Genomic DNA, 13,715 nt, shown 5'->3' with positions numbered 1-13,715 from the left:
ATTGCCTCCATGAGGCCCAACACTGAAAAGGTGCTTTTCATGTGTCACTGACATGAGTGCTAGTTACGCGACACTGGCGTCAGCCACATTGCCTCTATGACCTCACTCGAATGTCTTTTCATGTGCCTCCGGCACAAGTGCCAGTAAGGCGTTATCGCTGGTAATGATCACTCTCAAATGGTGTTTTTGTACATGCTACTGGCACGGAAGCCAGTCAGCTGCTCTGGCAGCGATCACGTTCAGATGGTGCTCTTAGCACTCCATTGGCACAGGTGCCAGTCATCGAATTTGATTTGATTTCAATTTCACTTGCCTCAACAGGTCTTCGCATGTGTATGTATATATATATTTATATATTTATTTATTTATTTATATATATATATATATATATATATATATATATATATATATATATATATATATATATATATATATATATATATCTCTACTACATATGTGGAAAATCAGTGCATGTTTGTTTGTGGCATTGTTAGCTAACTCCTCCTACATCGTTTTATTGATTTTGATGAAACTTGACACGTGAGTAGAACTCATGTCTGGAAACCTCGTGACATACTTAGATTGTTGAAAAAATCGATAATACAGCCCCTGGAAGGGACATTTATATCTGTCTACCTCATATAACTTTTTTTAACAAGCATGGGAAATAACCCATAGCATCTGCGCAATATTTTTAAACATTCAAGGGAAATAACCCATTTCATTGATATATATATATATATATATATAATGTAAACACAATGTGCTTCTTTCTCTCTACCAAATTCACTCACAAGGCTCCTTTGGTGTGTGTGTGTATCATTTCTTAGCTTAAGATGGCGGCCGTTTTAAATGCTAATGGGTTAAGTATGTTTGGTACTACAGCCTTTGTTTGTTTTATGATTGAACCCAGTGCATAAATTAGGTTCTGTCTTTGCTTTATCATCACTGATGATAACAAAACAGATCTAGTCTCCCTCAGTGTGTCAGCATATCTCAAGAGATAATTTAATGTTTTCTACAAACGAATGGGTGACTTTACTGATTTTCTCTATTAGACATTTAGCTAGCTTCTCTTTTGTTTCTACGAAAATACCTAATATACTTAGTAAGGTCCTGATAAAATATGATTTATTAAGTTTTCATTTTGGTTCATTACATGAGAGTTTTCAGTTTTTGAGTCTTGTGTTTTGATGGTTAGTTGGAAAGATTTTGGGGTTGGAGTGAAAGGGTAAAAATAGGATTAATGAGTTCATTGTTGGATACATAGCTCTTCATGCCTGAAGAGTTTTGTTTGTACTACTAATTTGTTAATGCTCACTGGCTCTTGTGTGGGTGGCACATAAAATACACCATTTTGAGCGTGGCCGTTGCCAGTACCGCCTGACTGGCCTTCGTGCGGGTGACACGTAAAAGCACCCACTACACTCTCTGAGTGGTTGGCGGTAGGAAGGGCATCCAGCCGTAGAAACTCTGCCAAATCAGATTGGAGCCTGGTGTAGCCATCTGGTTTCACCAGTCCTCAGTCAAATCGTCCAACCCATGCTAGCATGGAAAGCGGACGTTTAATGATGATGATGATGCTACTAAATTATCTTGACACTAACTGGGTACTTTTTCATTAAGCAATATGAAGTAAAAGCCCTTGCTCAAAGATACAATGTACCTCGCAGGCCACCAATCAAACCAATGACCATATGATTGAGAATTCAATGATCTAGACACTGGGCCATATGCCTTCCCTGTATGTAAAGATGAACCCCTTGATTATTACATTTCTGTGAAAATATACTTCCTTTGTTTGTGTTAGTTTTGAAAATAATGAAGAACTGAGGAAAATAATTTTGTCATTATTAAGCTGGTGTTTGGAACATATGAGGCTTTAATTTAGATCACTTTAAAATCAGGAGTTATTATCATACCAACAAGCTGGTTGATATTAAAAGGGTTAATACTATACTATAATTATGTGTCTTACATTAATTCTTTTGAGTTCTATTTATTTTGGATATTGTTTAATCAAGTTAACTTAATTTGTGGAGCAAAATAGTTACCTCCTTTCTGTTATCATTATACTAATAATTTTGAAATTTATATTATATATGCTTTAATGTGTCATGTCTAAGGCTAATTCTTAACCATAATAATATTGATAGCTTACTATATGTAGGTGTTTGTGTTTACAAGAGAGACACAGACAGACAAGGAAATCTATTTTGTCTTAGACATGACAATTATTATAATATTGTTGTTGTTGTCTGTGATTTTATGATAATGGCATATAAAAAGTGTAGTGTATGTAAGATTTGAAATATAATAATAATTGTTATATTTGTTGATATATTTAAATGCAGAGTAACATATTTTATCTGTATTTTAACACTTCTGTTACTATGATTTGAACAGTGTTGTGTGTGTGTCTTCATCATCATGTGTGTATGTGTATATGTATGTAACTAAGGAAAATATTGACACCTTGTTTGATTTTGATGTAGGGTTTCTGACTTGTCAAGACATCAAAGTATTGTTGGTTTATACAAACAATTGTCTTTATGGTGATTTCATTGTTTGTATGGTTTTCATACTTTCGTACTGTCTTGAAATTTTTTTTTTTGTGTGTGTCATCGTATTTGTGTTTGTTTAACATCCACTTATCCATGCTGCTTATATGGGTCAGAGGGAATTCAGAGGCAGATTTTCTACAGCCAGATACTTTTCCCATTACCAACCTTCACCTGTTTCCTAGCAGGGTTAATGTTTTTGAGGAAGACTGGAAACAGACAGCATCACTTGTATGACAATTATGCAGGTTTACAACCATTACATGATGTCTAGACAAGGGTACACATACACACGACAGGTTTCTTTCAGTTTCCATCTACCAAATCCATTCAGAAGGCTTTGGTCAACCTGGAGCTAAAGTGCCATGCAGTAAGCAAGCTTCTTAACCACATAATCACACTCTTATAATAATCGATGTGTTAGTAAATTTATTACATCTAATGTATATACATCTCCTTTTAGATGGTTAACGTGTTCTTCTTTGAAAGGGAGACATGAGACAAACTTAATCTAAATGCCAGCAGTATACTGATTTTTTTTTTTTTTTTTTTTTTTTCCAGAATTAAATAAATACAAGAAAAGAAAATTCCACGAGACTGTGAATCTATTGACTGGAGAAACAGAAGCACATCCTAACCTTAGAAAGGTAAAAAAAACTAATTATTGTTTTGTTTTCTGAAGTTCCTGGTCATTAGACACAAGTTTATTCACTGCTTGTTTTGTGTTCTTGAGAATGACGCATGACTTAAGGGAATAGGAAAATATGCATTGCAGTATCTGTTCTGGTTCTTTGCATTCTGAATTCAAATCTCACCAAGGACTTTTATTGTTCTGGGGTCTGTAAAATTAAGTATCAGTCCAAGGTGGGGAGTTGATGGGATTATCAGAGCTTCAAATGAAGTGAATTGTAGTATTTGTTTTGGTTCTTTGCATTTTAAGTTCTTGGTTGTTAGACTTAATCCTTTGCTTGGTTTAACACCACCACCTAGAACTTTAGGTGCCTTCATTGAAATTTGCTTTGTTGCAAGCATTTAGCTCAAGTCTCTAGTTTGAGGATATCTTCCACCAACCTCAGAAATTCTAAAGCTGTAATGGATCATGGTTACTGTCCTTCTCTCCTTAATGAAACTGTCTTTGAATTTCATTTGGGTTTGGTGCTAATTGTCCTTCCTATTCCATTCACTGAAAAAATGGAGTGAGAGCTTTTAATGTCATACCAACACAAGAAATATTTTATTATTTGAAAACTCTATGCATTGGCAATTCATGCAAAAATCTGTAGGTCTTAACAGTACAGTCATTCTCAATAAGTTGATTAAATGCTAATATTATATATGGATTTTGGAAGTGGCTATGTGGTAAGTAGCTTGCTTACCAACCACATGGTTCCGGGTTCAGTCCCACTGCGTGACACCTTGGGCGGGTGTCTTCTACTATAGCCTCGGGCCGACCAAAGCCTTGTGAGTGGATTTGGTAAACAGAAACTGAAAGAAACCCACCGTATATATGTGTATATATATATATATATATGTGTGTGTGTCTGTGTTTGTCCCCCCACTTAGCGGTTTGGCAAAAGAGACCGATAGAATAAGTACTAGGCTTAGAAAGAATAAGTCCTGGGGTCGATTTGCTCGACTAAAGGTGGTGCTCCAGCATGGCCACAGTCAAATGACTGAAACAAGTAAAAGAGTAAAAAAAATAAAAAAAGACTATAGGTTAAAACATCCTGATACAGATGGTTTAGCATATATTTGGAGCCTTTCAAAATAGAAATCTTGAATATAAGGCACTCCTCTCTTTAGAGGACCATTTTAGAAAATCCTATACAGTAACTATGATTGGATAACAGAATAACTGACACCTTATAACTATCATTTTTATCAAAATAGTTAACCAGGCATGGCTTTGTATTTAAGAAACTTCTTTTGCAACTACATGGTATTAGGTTCAGTCCCACTTCATGACACCTAGGACAAGTGTCTTCTACCAAAACCCCAAACCAATCAATGCCTTCTGAGTAAATTTGATTGACAGAAACTATGCAGAAGTGCATTGTATATATATATATATATGCATGTATCTTTGAGTTTGTCCCCTGTCACTGCTTGACAACCCAACCAGTATTAGCTTGCTTATGTTCCTATAACTTAGTGCAGTGGTTCCCAACCTTTTTTTTTATGCCCTGCACTCCTAAAAACTTCTAATGTTTTTGCACCCCTTAAAGTAATAATTTATATAAGAATGAAGGTGTCCAGAGCAATTGCCTTCTTTGACTCTATAAATCCAGCCCTGCCCAAATCATTTGGAAATGCAATCTCGCACCCCTGGTTGGGAAATCCTGACTTATTGGTTTGACAAAAGAGACTGGTTGACTTCCACAAATGTCCAGTGTTGTCCTTAGAAGTGGTCGATGGCTTCTGTTACCTAGGCAACCAAGTTAGTAGTGGAAGAGAATATTTTGAATATGTTGTTGCTAGAATAAGAATGGGCTGGGCAAAGTTTATTACCTTTCCTGGTAACAAAGGGCCTTTCGCTCAGTGAAAGGCAGATTGTGTGTGTACAGACAGCTTCCCTACATGGCAGTGAAACATAGGCCATTAATGTTGCACAAGTGAAATTATGCAGGTGGTAATGGTATCTTCATGTGGCTAATGTGGGGTTTTTATTTGTCACATCTTGTATAATGATGAGCTTATTGTATACAATCAAATTTAGTGTCATGGGGCTTCTGGCTTCATGAATAAGCAAAACAAAATAAATTAATTAAAACACACACAAAATACTTCTCAATTTTTTCTTCATCATAGTTTGTTGATTCTACTGGATCTCCTCATCTACTTCACCTTTCATCTATCAAATGAATGATGCTAATTTGTGGAGTGCCAGAGGCATTAATTAACCGTCTGTGTGGAATGCACAGCAAGATATGCTCTTCTAATGATGATAGTGGAGGTGGGGATGTTGGTGATGATGATATAGAACATTATGAATGCATGCTGTAGGTAAAAGTAACTTTGAGCTGATGGTTGAATGTGTATATTAGTCAAGACTTTGATAATGGTTGTTGTTGTTGTAGGAGGAGGAGGAGGAGGATTGAGATCAAATTTAAGTATTAGGGTTCACAAATGACATGTTTTGTTGAAATTAATTTGTGGACTTGCAAACCTTTATCAGTGTGAGAAAAACAAGTTATAGAATAAACTTGATTGTCATGTATACAGTGAAACTTGATATTTTTTCTTAGTCATCCTCTCTCTCTCTCTCTATTTGCAAATATTCCTTCATGAGATAGCCAAAACTATTTCATATCTCTAATCTCTCTCTCTCTCTCTCTCTCTCTCTCTCTCTCTCTCTCTCTCTCTCTCTCTCTCTCTCTCTCTCTCTCTCTCTCTCTCTCTCTCTCTCTCAATAGAGTTGGTGGATAGAGAATGATAAGTAACTATTGTGTGTGGTGGGTTGTATCTTATTGTCTTGGTTATTGCATGACAGTTATAAAATGGACATTACCATCAAACAAATGGTGTTGCCCATTTCCATTTTCTGGCTTTGGAGAAAATTTGAATTGCATGAAAACAGTTTGTGACAGGAAGGGCATTCAGACATAGATCTGGTTCAGCAAATTCTATCTGACCTATTCAAACATGGAAAAGTGAACGTAAAAGCAATGATGATTTTATATGTATATAAAAGGTGCAGGCATAATTGTGTGGTACAAAGATTACTTCCCAACTACATGGTTCCATGTTCAGTTTCACTGCGTAGCACCTTGGGCAAGCTTTGTGAATGGATTTGGTAGACAGAAACTACAAGAAGCCTGTCTTTTGTGTATGTGCATATATATATATATATATATATATATATATATTTGTGTGTTTGTGTCTGTTTGACCCCCTCCCCACTATCGCTTGACAGTCAACATTGGTGTGTTTACATCCCTGTAACTTAACAGTTCTGCATAAGAGACTGATAGAATAAATGCTAGGCTTACAAAGAATAAGTCCTGGGGACTTGACCCTTCATGGTAGTTCTCCAGCATGGCCACAGTCAAATGACTGAAACAAGTAAAAGAATAAAAGAATGTGTGTGTGTGTAAAATAACTTTTGCTTTCTATTTCTATAATTGCTCTGTCAAAATCTGTTTGATCACTCTTTTAAACTCCATTGCTAGTGCAAAAAAAATTGGTCCAAATGTGGGTTGTGAGGGGGAAAGGGAGTTGAAAAAAAAAATTTTTTTTTAAATTTTCTTTCATAGAATGATGTTTCTCCTCTTCCATACCCCAATCATTTTGAAGGCTGTGATAAAAAACGGAAAATTGGAAAACTCCCTGTCAAAACAGAAAATCCAACTTATGTGGGTGTCCTGATCTGAAACACTGCCTATATATATAATGTACACACACACACAGATATAGGTATAAATAAAGAATATAAATGTGGTTTTCAGTTTCCATTTACAAAATCTTAGAACACTTTGATTGACCTCAGAGCTATTGTAGAAAACACTTTCTCCAAGATGCCATATGTGGCCTTGCCGGTTTCCATCTAAAAAATCCATTAACAAGCTTTGCATTGGCCCAGGGTTATTGTAAGAGACATTTGCTTGTGGTATCACACAATGTGCTCAACCCAAATCCACATGGGTGATGGGTGGTGAAATTCATGGCTTCACAGCCTTGTCCTGGGTTCTATATGCAAAGTTGATCCTAAAGTGCATGTTTGAATGCACTTAAACATTTTATTTGTGACTACGCACTGCTGATATTGGGATACATTTAATATACTTGTGCATCTTTTATGCTGCAACATTAGCATCAAAATTTTGAAGCTTTCCATATTATGAGACAGTATTTGGGAGCAAGCAAGATATCATTAATAAGAAATGTTTTTGGAACAATGAGAGCATGTTCACCATAAGTATGAAAGACAAGAAAATGGTATGGAAGCACACTCATGAGATGCTGTTGAATATAAAGAACACATTGGCTAAAGAGGGACTACTGCATGCTCACCTCAAAGTGATCAACAATTCAAGGTGTCACCAGCAGAATAGGTAAAGCAGTCAAAGGCATAAAGAAAGCTGCAGGTCTATTAATGATAGTTGCAAAAATGCTCAAAATGTCTCTTGAGATAGGCTACATGATTACAGTGTGGATAATTGATCGAGTTATGCAAGGAGGTGACTGGTGTAGTGGTGCCATCATAAACTGCCTCAAAAGCAAAGGAGATGCCTTACAAAGAGAAAACTTGAGAGGAGATTATCAAAGGTAATGGAGAGAGGGTCATAGCACAATTGGTTCATGACACTAAACCTAGTTGAGATGCCATATCTCTTGAAGAGGTACCAATCTTTGTAATAAGACAATATGAAGGAAAAATACTTAGCTAAGAGTAAACAACTGTTCCTGGCATTCATTGGCTTGGAGAAGTTATTTATTCACATCATTGTGAATTTATCATACATTATCTTGTAGCTTTGAGATTTCATTGATATGATAGTATATTTTCAGAATGACATTGTTGGGTACGTATGAGATCCCTGATAAGCTGATGATCTAGTTTTCATTGCTAAATCTCTAGTGAAATTCAGAAATTCTGAGCATGGAAGCTAAACCTAGAATCAAGAGGTTTTAAGGTTAATTTAGCAAAGACTAAGGTTTTACTAAGTACGAAAGAAAACAGGATCCTGATATTTTTAGAGAAAATGGTCTTGTTTGTTATGCAGAAAAAGAGTAAGGCAGACTAACTCTGAAAGTATGCTTTGTGTGTAATAAATGCATTTAAGCAATACATACTATGAGCACACCTATTGGTTTACTAAAGGTAGTTAGTAGCTTTTGTTACCTAGATGTAATTAGCAGGGGAGATGATTAATCTAAAAGTATAGTGTGAACAAGTTAGAACTGGCTGGAGAAAGTTCAGGAGCTATTACCTCTTCGTAATAAAAGGCCTTTCTCTCAGAATGACAGGCTGATTGTATGATGCCTGTGTATGAACAACAATGCTACATGGTACTGAAACATGGGCTATGAATGCAGAGGGCATGTGAAGGCTCACAGGTGGATGTGCAACGTCATTGTACTTGTGCTACAAAGTGCAAATGTATTGAAAGAAAAATTGAGCATAAGAAACATCAAATGTGTGCAAGAGAGAAAACTGCACTGGTATAGTCATGTGATGAGGATAACTGCATAGAGAAGTGCTAATCGCTAATGTGGATGGAACCTATGGAAGGGGAGGCCCAGGGAGGGCATCCAGCCAGAGAAAACATTAAATTATATGTGTATAAGTTACAGGCATGGCTGTGTGGTTAAGAAGTTCTTTTTACAACCATATGATTTGGCATTATATCCCACTGAATGGTGCTTGGACGTGTGTCTTCTATAACTCTAGGTCAACATTTGCTTTTTGAGTGAATGTGGTATTTGAAAGGAGACAATTTGTTTGACTAAAACCTTTCAAGGCAGTGTTCTTGCATGAATGCAGATCAGTGACTGAAAGAAGTAAAGTGTGTGTGTGTAGTAACAATTTTAAGTATAAAAATGCTAAAGGTAATCTTGAATTACTTTGTGTGCATATTTATGTGATTGTATGTATAGATGCAGACATGCCAAAATGATGTTAAGGTGATTGCTTCATGTCAGAAGACCCTGTGTTCAATCCCACTGCATGGCATTATGAGTGTCTTTTTTACCATAGTATCAGATATGATTGCATTGTCACATATTGTTTCATACTGAATTGGCCCAAGAATTACATGTGCACATTTCCAGGCGTCAATAACATTCAAAACACGAACATGCAGTCTTATTTTGCTTAGAAAACTTGTTGGGGTGGGGAGATAAACAAAGTTGAAGTGCTTCCAGCATTCTTTGCCAAAATGTTTTGGCATGTGTTAGCTATATATATAAATCCTTTGATCGCTTATAGTTCTACTATCTAAACTAAACTTACAATTTTCATGGTGAATTTAGCTTAGATAACTTTCCTCTGAAGTTTAAACTGGCACATCAAAACATGTAACCTTTGCCTTATAGGCACTAGTGTAGCTGGGAGGTGGGACAGTCCATCTCAGGACTGTTGTAGGCTATTGCTGTAGGCAATATGTGTTTCTTGTGGGGTCCAGGGGCAGCACACACTCTGGCTATGCTAGTTAGTGCTTATAGGATATGTGGTAAACTTTTGAAATCTATTCCCAGTAAAATTCCTACTTGTTCTTTGTAAAGTCACTCTTCATCCATAAAGAAGCTACTGTTGTGACATTGTACAGTTTGCCACCATAGAATAACGTTCTTGTAGCAGAGTAAGACTGCACCATAGCTTTGGTCAACTTTATTCTTAATTGCAGTGTTGCTAATTCTTCCATTGTATGCTCATTCATTCTGTAGTTGTCACATATTTATATTGGCAAGCTTGGTGAACAAATCAGTAGAGTGTATATTCTTGTAATTTTGATTTCAAATCCCAAACGAATTCAGTTTTCTTTCATCCTTCCAGGCCAGTAAAATTAATTATAGGACACAATATCATCATCATCATTTAGCGTTTGCTTTCCATGCTGGCATGGGTTGAACGGTTTGACTGGCAAGCCAGGTGGCTGCTCCAGGCTCCAATCTGATCTAGCAATGTTTCTATAGTTGGATGCCCTTTCTAAAACCAGTTTTCTACGTGCCACTAGCACGGGAGCCAGTCAGGTGGCACTGGCATCAACCACGCTCACATAGTGCTTTTAACATGTCACCGGCATAGGGGCCAGTCAGGCAGCACTGGCATCAGCCATGACTATGATTTCATTTGACTCAACTGGTTTTCTCATGCACAGCATATTGCCCAACAACTGGAGGGTATTTTTAAACTGGCTCATTATTCGACACTGGCATTGGCCACAGCTACGATCTCACTTGGCTTGCCGGGTTTTCTCATGCACAGTGTATCTCCAAAGGTCTTGGTCGTTTGTCATTGCCTCTGTGAGGCCCAATGTTCGATGGTCATGCTTCACCACCTCATCCCATGTCTTACTGGGTCTACCTCTTCCACAGGTTCCCTCCACTGTTAGGGTGTGACACTTTTTCACACAGCTATCCTCATCCATATGCAAATACAATATATAATCAAATACTCTTGAAGACAATGCCCCCTGCACAATACACTGAAAAGGAAAACATTAAACTTATTGCTGTGATTGCATTCCTATCTCCCCTTCACTCTGTAATGCAATGAATTTACATAATGTTACCTATTAGGTTATGCAATTTGGAAATATGCTGTGCGTGAGAAAACCTGGCAAGCCAAGTGAGACCATAACCCGTGGCCTATACCAGGGGTGTAACCAGCCCACTTAGGTGTACCTTTCCATCATTGGACACTAAACTCTGCTTGCGAAGACCTGTTGAGGCAAGTGAAATCGAAATCAAATTCAATGACTGGCATCCATGCTAGTGGAGCGCTAAGAGCACCATCCGAGCGTGATCGTTGCCAGAGCAGCTGATTGGCTACCTCTGGGTTCAGTGGAATAAAAGAATTTAATCCTCTTTTCAAGAATTATTCCCTTGGAACAAAGGAAATTATCTAGTGGTCTTTGGTCCAGTAGACAACCAGGTTAAATGTTTTGTCCTATTGAGTTTCAAGCCTTTTACATTTTGAGTTAGAATCACACAAGGACCAACTTTGACTTTCCACTTATTAACAATTAATAAAATAACTATCAGTTATGTGAGGTTGTTCAGCTAAACATCTCTCATTCTCTTTCTCCAATAAATGTGATTATAGGCACAGGAGTGGCTGTGGTATGGCAAATATTTATGAAATAAAGTAGTATGCTTACCAACCACATGGTTCCGGATTCAGTCCTACTGCGTGGCACCTTGAGCAAGTGTCTTCTACTATAGCTTCGGGCCTGACCAAAGCCTTGTAAGTGGATTTGGTAGACAGAAACTGAAAGAAGCCCATCGTATGTGTGTGTGTGTATCTGTTTATCCCCCCCCTACCGCCATCGCTTGGCAACCGATGTTGGTGTGTTCACATCCCTGCAACTTAGCGGTTCGGCCAAAGAGACCGATAGAATAAGTGCTAGGTTTACAAAGAATGTCCTGGGGTCGATTTGTTCGACTAAAGGCGGTGCTCCAGCATGGCCGAAGTCAAATGGCTGAAACAAATAAGAATACCAATATAAATATATTTACCGTGCATATTCGAAAATATGTCACAGTGACCTATTTATTATGTAAAGGTAAATTTTTACCTTAATTTGTTTCAAATTTTAGTACGAGACTGACGAGTTCAGGGAAGAGGTTAAGTTAATTACATCGACCCCAGTGCTCACTGATACTGATTTTATAGACCCCGTAAGGATGAAAGGCAATGTTGATTTTGGAGGAATTTGAACTCAGAATGTAAAGATGGACAAAATGCTGCTAAGTGCCCAGTGTGCTCACAATTCCGCCAGGTCAATTAATCTAAAGCTTGCCAATTTTTTCATTTTTCTCCCAATAAATTCTCCTTATTATTGTAGTTACAGAAATATATTTATTTCTTATTTAATTCTAAACTTAACATGTATTACATGGTGGTAATGTGATATAGAATGACTGTTGATGAGGGCTTGAGAACATACTAGTTCCACTCAAAGCACACCACCCACACCAGTTCTTATCACCCATTTGCAGTTTCACTTTCTCCTACGGTTGGTATAACATATTTCCATTTTCCCCAAAACTGCTGCAAATCACTGGAAATATTCTCGCTCTTGTATTTGATGTAAAGAAATTGAAGCTAAACATCAACCACAGCAACCTGGATTATTGCACAGAAGTGGTCATGGTTACAGCTAAATTGTTTTTTTTGTTTGTTTGTTTGTTTGTTTTTTTGTCCCTATTAATATCCTTTGATACTTAATCTTTTAATTTTCATGGATCTTGTCAACAATCGTAGGGCATCCAGCCATAGAAACCATGCCAAACCAGACTGGAGTCTGGTGCAGCTCCTCAGCTTACCAACCCTGGTCACTGTCCAACCCATGCCAGCATGGACAACAGACGTTGAATGACAATGATGATACAATAAATATAGGCACAGACATGGCTATGTGATAAGAAGCTTGCTTCCAAACCACATAGTTCTGGGTTCAGCCCCATAGTGGTGACACCTTGGGCAAGTATCTTTTACTGTAGTCTCACAGGCTGACCAAAACCCTGAGTAGATTTGGTAGAAGAAACTAAAACTTCTTCAAAGTGGTGTCTGACTGAAACAAATAAAATATATATTCATGTTGGACACCTTGTAAATATATCCATCCTTATCCTTTCAGTCAACAGTAGCTGTGTAATAGTTATTGTTAGTAATAATGACATAATTGCTGCCAAATCTATGACCTGCATGACCTTCCTAGTCTTTGACTGTCATGATAAGTGGCACTTACCACAAGAATATTTTTTTTTTAAATATAAGTTAAATGCAAAGAAACTGCACTTATTGATTAGATTGTCGCAAGGATGCTTAACCAGCTTTGTCATGGAGGTTGCTTGTTGGTGTGTGTTGTATTATTGAAGACCATTGTCATGTGGTCTAACTGGCTGCATGTATAATAAATGAAACAACTCACAAACTTTCAACTTTTAACATATTTATTATTGCTGGATGTGATTTACTGTGTTGGCTGTCTACACAAGAATAATGCTGATAATATAACCACTGGCTGGGAAGAGAAAACTGTGCTGTATTTTGTAGTAGGCTTGCTGTAGTACATCATGTTAGAGTGTCCAAAGTTGTATCTTACTTAAGGTAGTGTGTCTGAATGCCTAAAACTGTCTGTTCTTAATAGTCTGCTGTGACCATCTGCTCTTAGTGGTCTGCTGAGGCTGTCTAGCTGAGTTAAGCACCAAATGGTTTTTTGGTCTGTGAAAAGGAGATGAATTTTAGACTTATCACACTACAGCCTCACATTTCATTGTCTACAATTTATTTAATATGACCTATTTCATATATTTCACAAGAGTATTAACAAGCATTAACCTAAATGTTGCAGCTATGGTTCCAATCAACAGCTAGTGCAGTTTAATTACTTATAATTTATTAAAGTATTCTTGTGGTGGGTGCCATTCATCAAGGTTGCAAGTTTCCTTCTGGGTTTGGAGTTGAGGAGAGACTTGGTCAGTTAA

At 37.2% G+C, this 13,715-nt stretch overlaps 1 protein-coding gene across 1 annotated transcript in view; it reads left to right on the top strand.

Annotated features, from left to right (window-relative positions):
* The window catches only part of LOC106874411 (putative lipid scramblase CLPTM1), a 65,989-nt gene that overhangs the window by 31,878 nt on the left and 20,396 nt on the right, over window positions 1-13,715 (top strand). The window contains exon 5 of the mRNA XM_014922136.2: window positions 3,123-3,208. Coding sequence (XP_014777622.1) covers window positions 3,123-3,208 — 86 coding nt within the window. The remainder of the gene's footprint in view (window positions 1-3,122; window positions 3,209-13,715) is intronic.

Source organism: Octopus bimaculoides, chromosome 16 (genome assembly GCF_001194135.2).
Source record: "Octopus bimaculoides isolate UCB-OBI-ISO-001 chromosome 16, ASM119413v2, whole genome shotgun sequence".
NCBI classification, from domain to species: Eukaryota; Metazoa; Mollusca; class Cephalopoda; order Octopoda; family Octopodidae; genus Octopus; species Octopus bimaculoides.
Note: the sequence above shows the minus strand (reverse complement) of the source record. Positions and strands in the feature narration are given on the sequence as shown.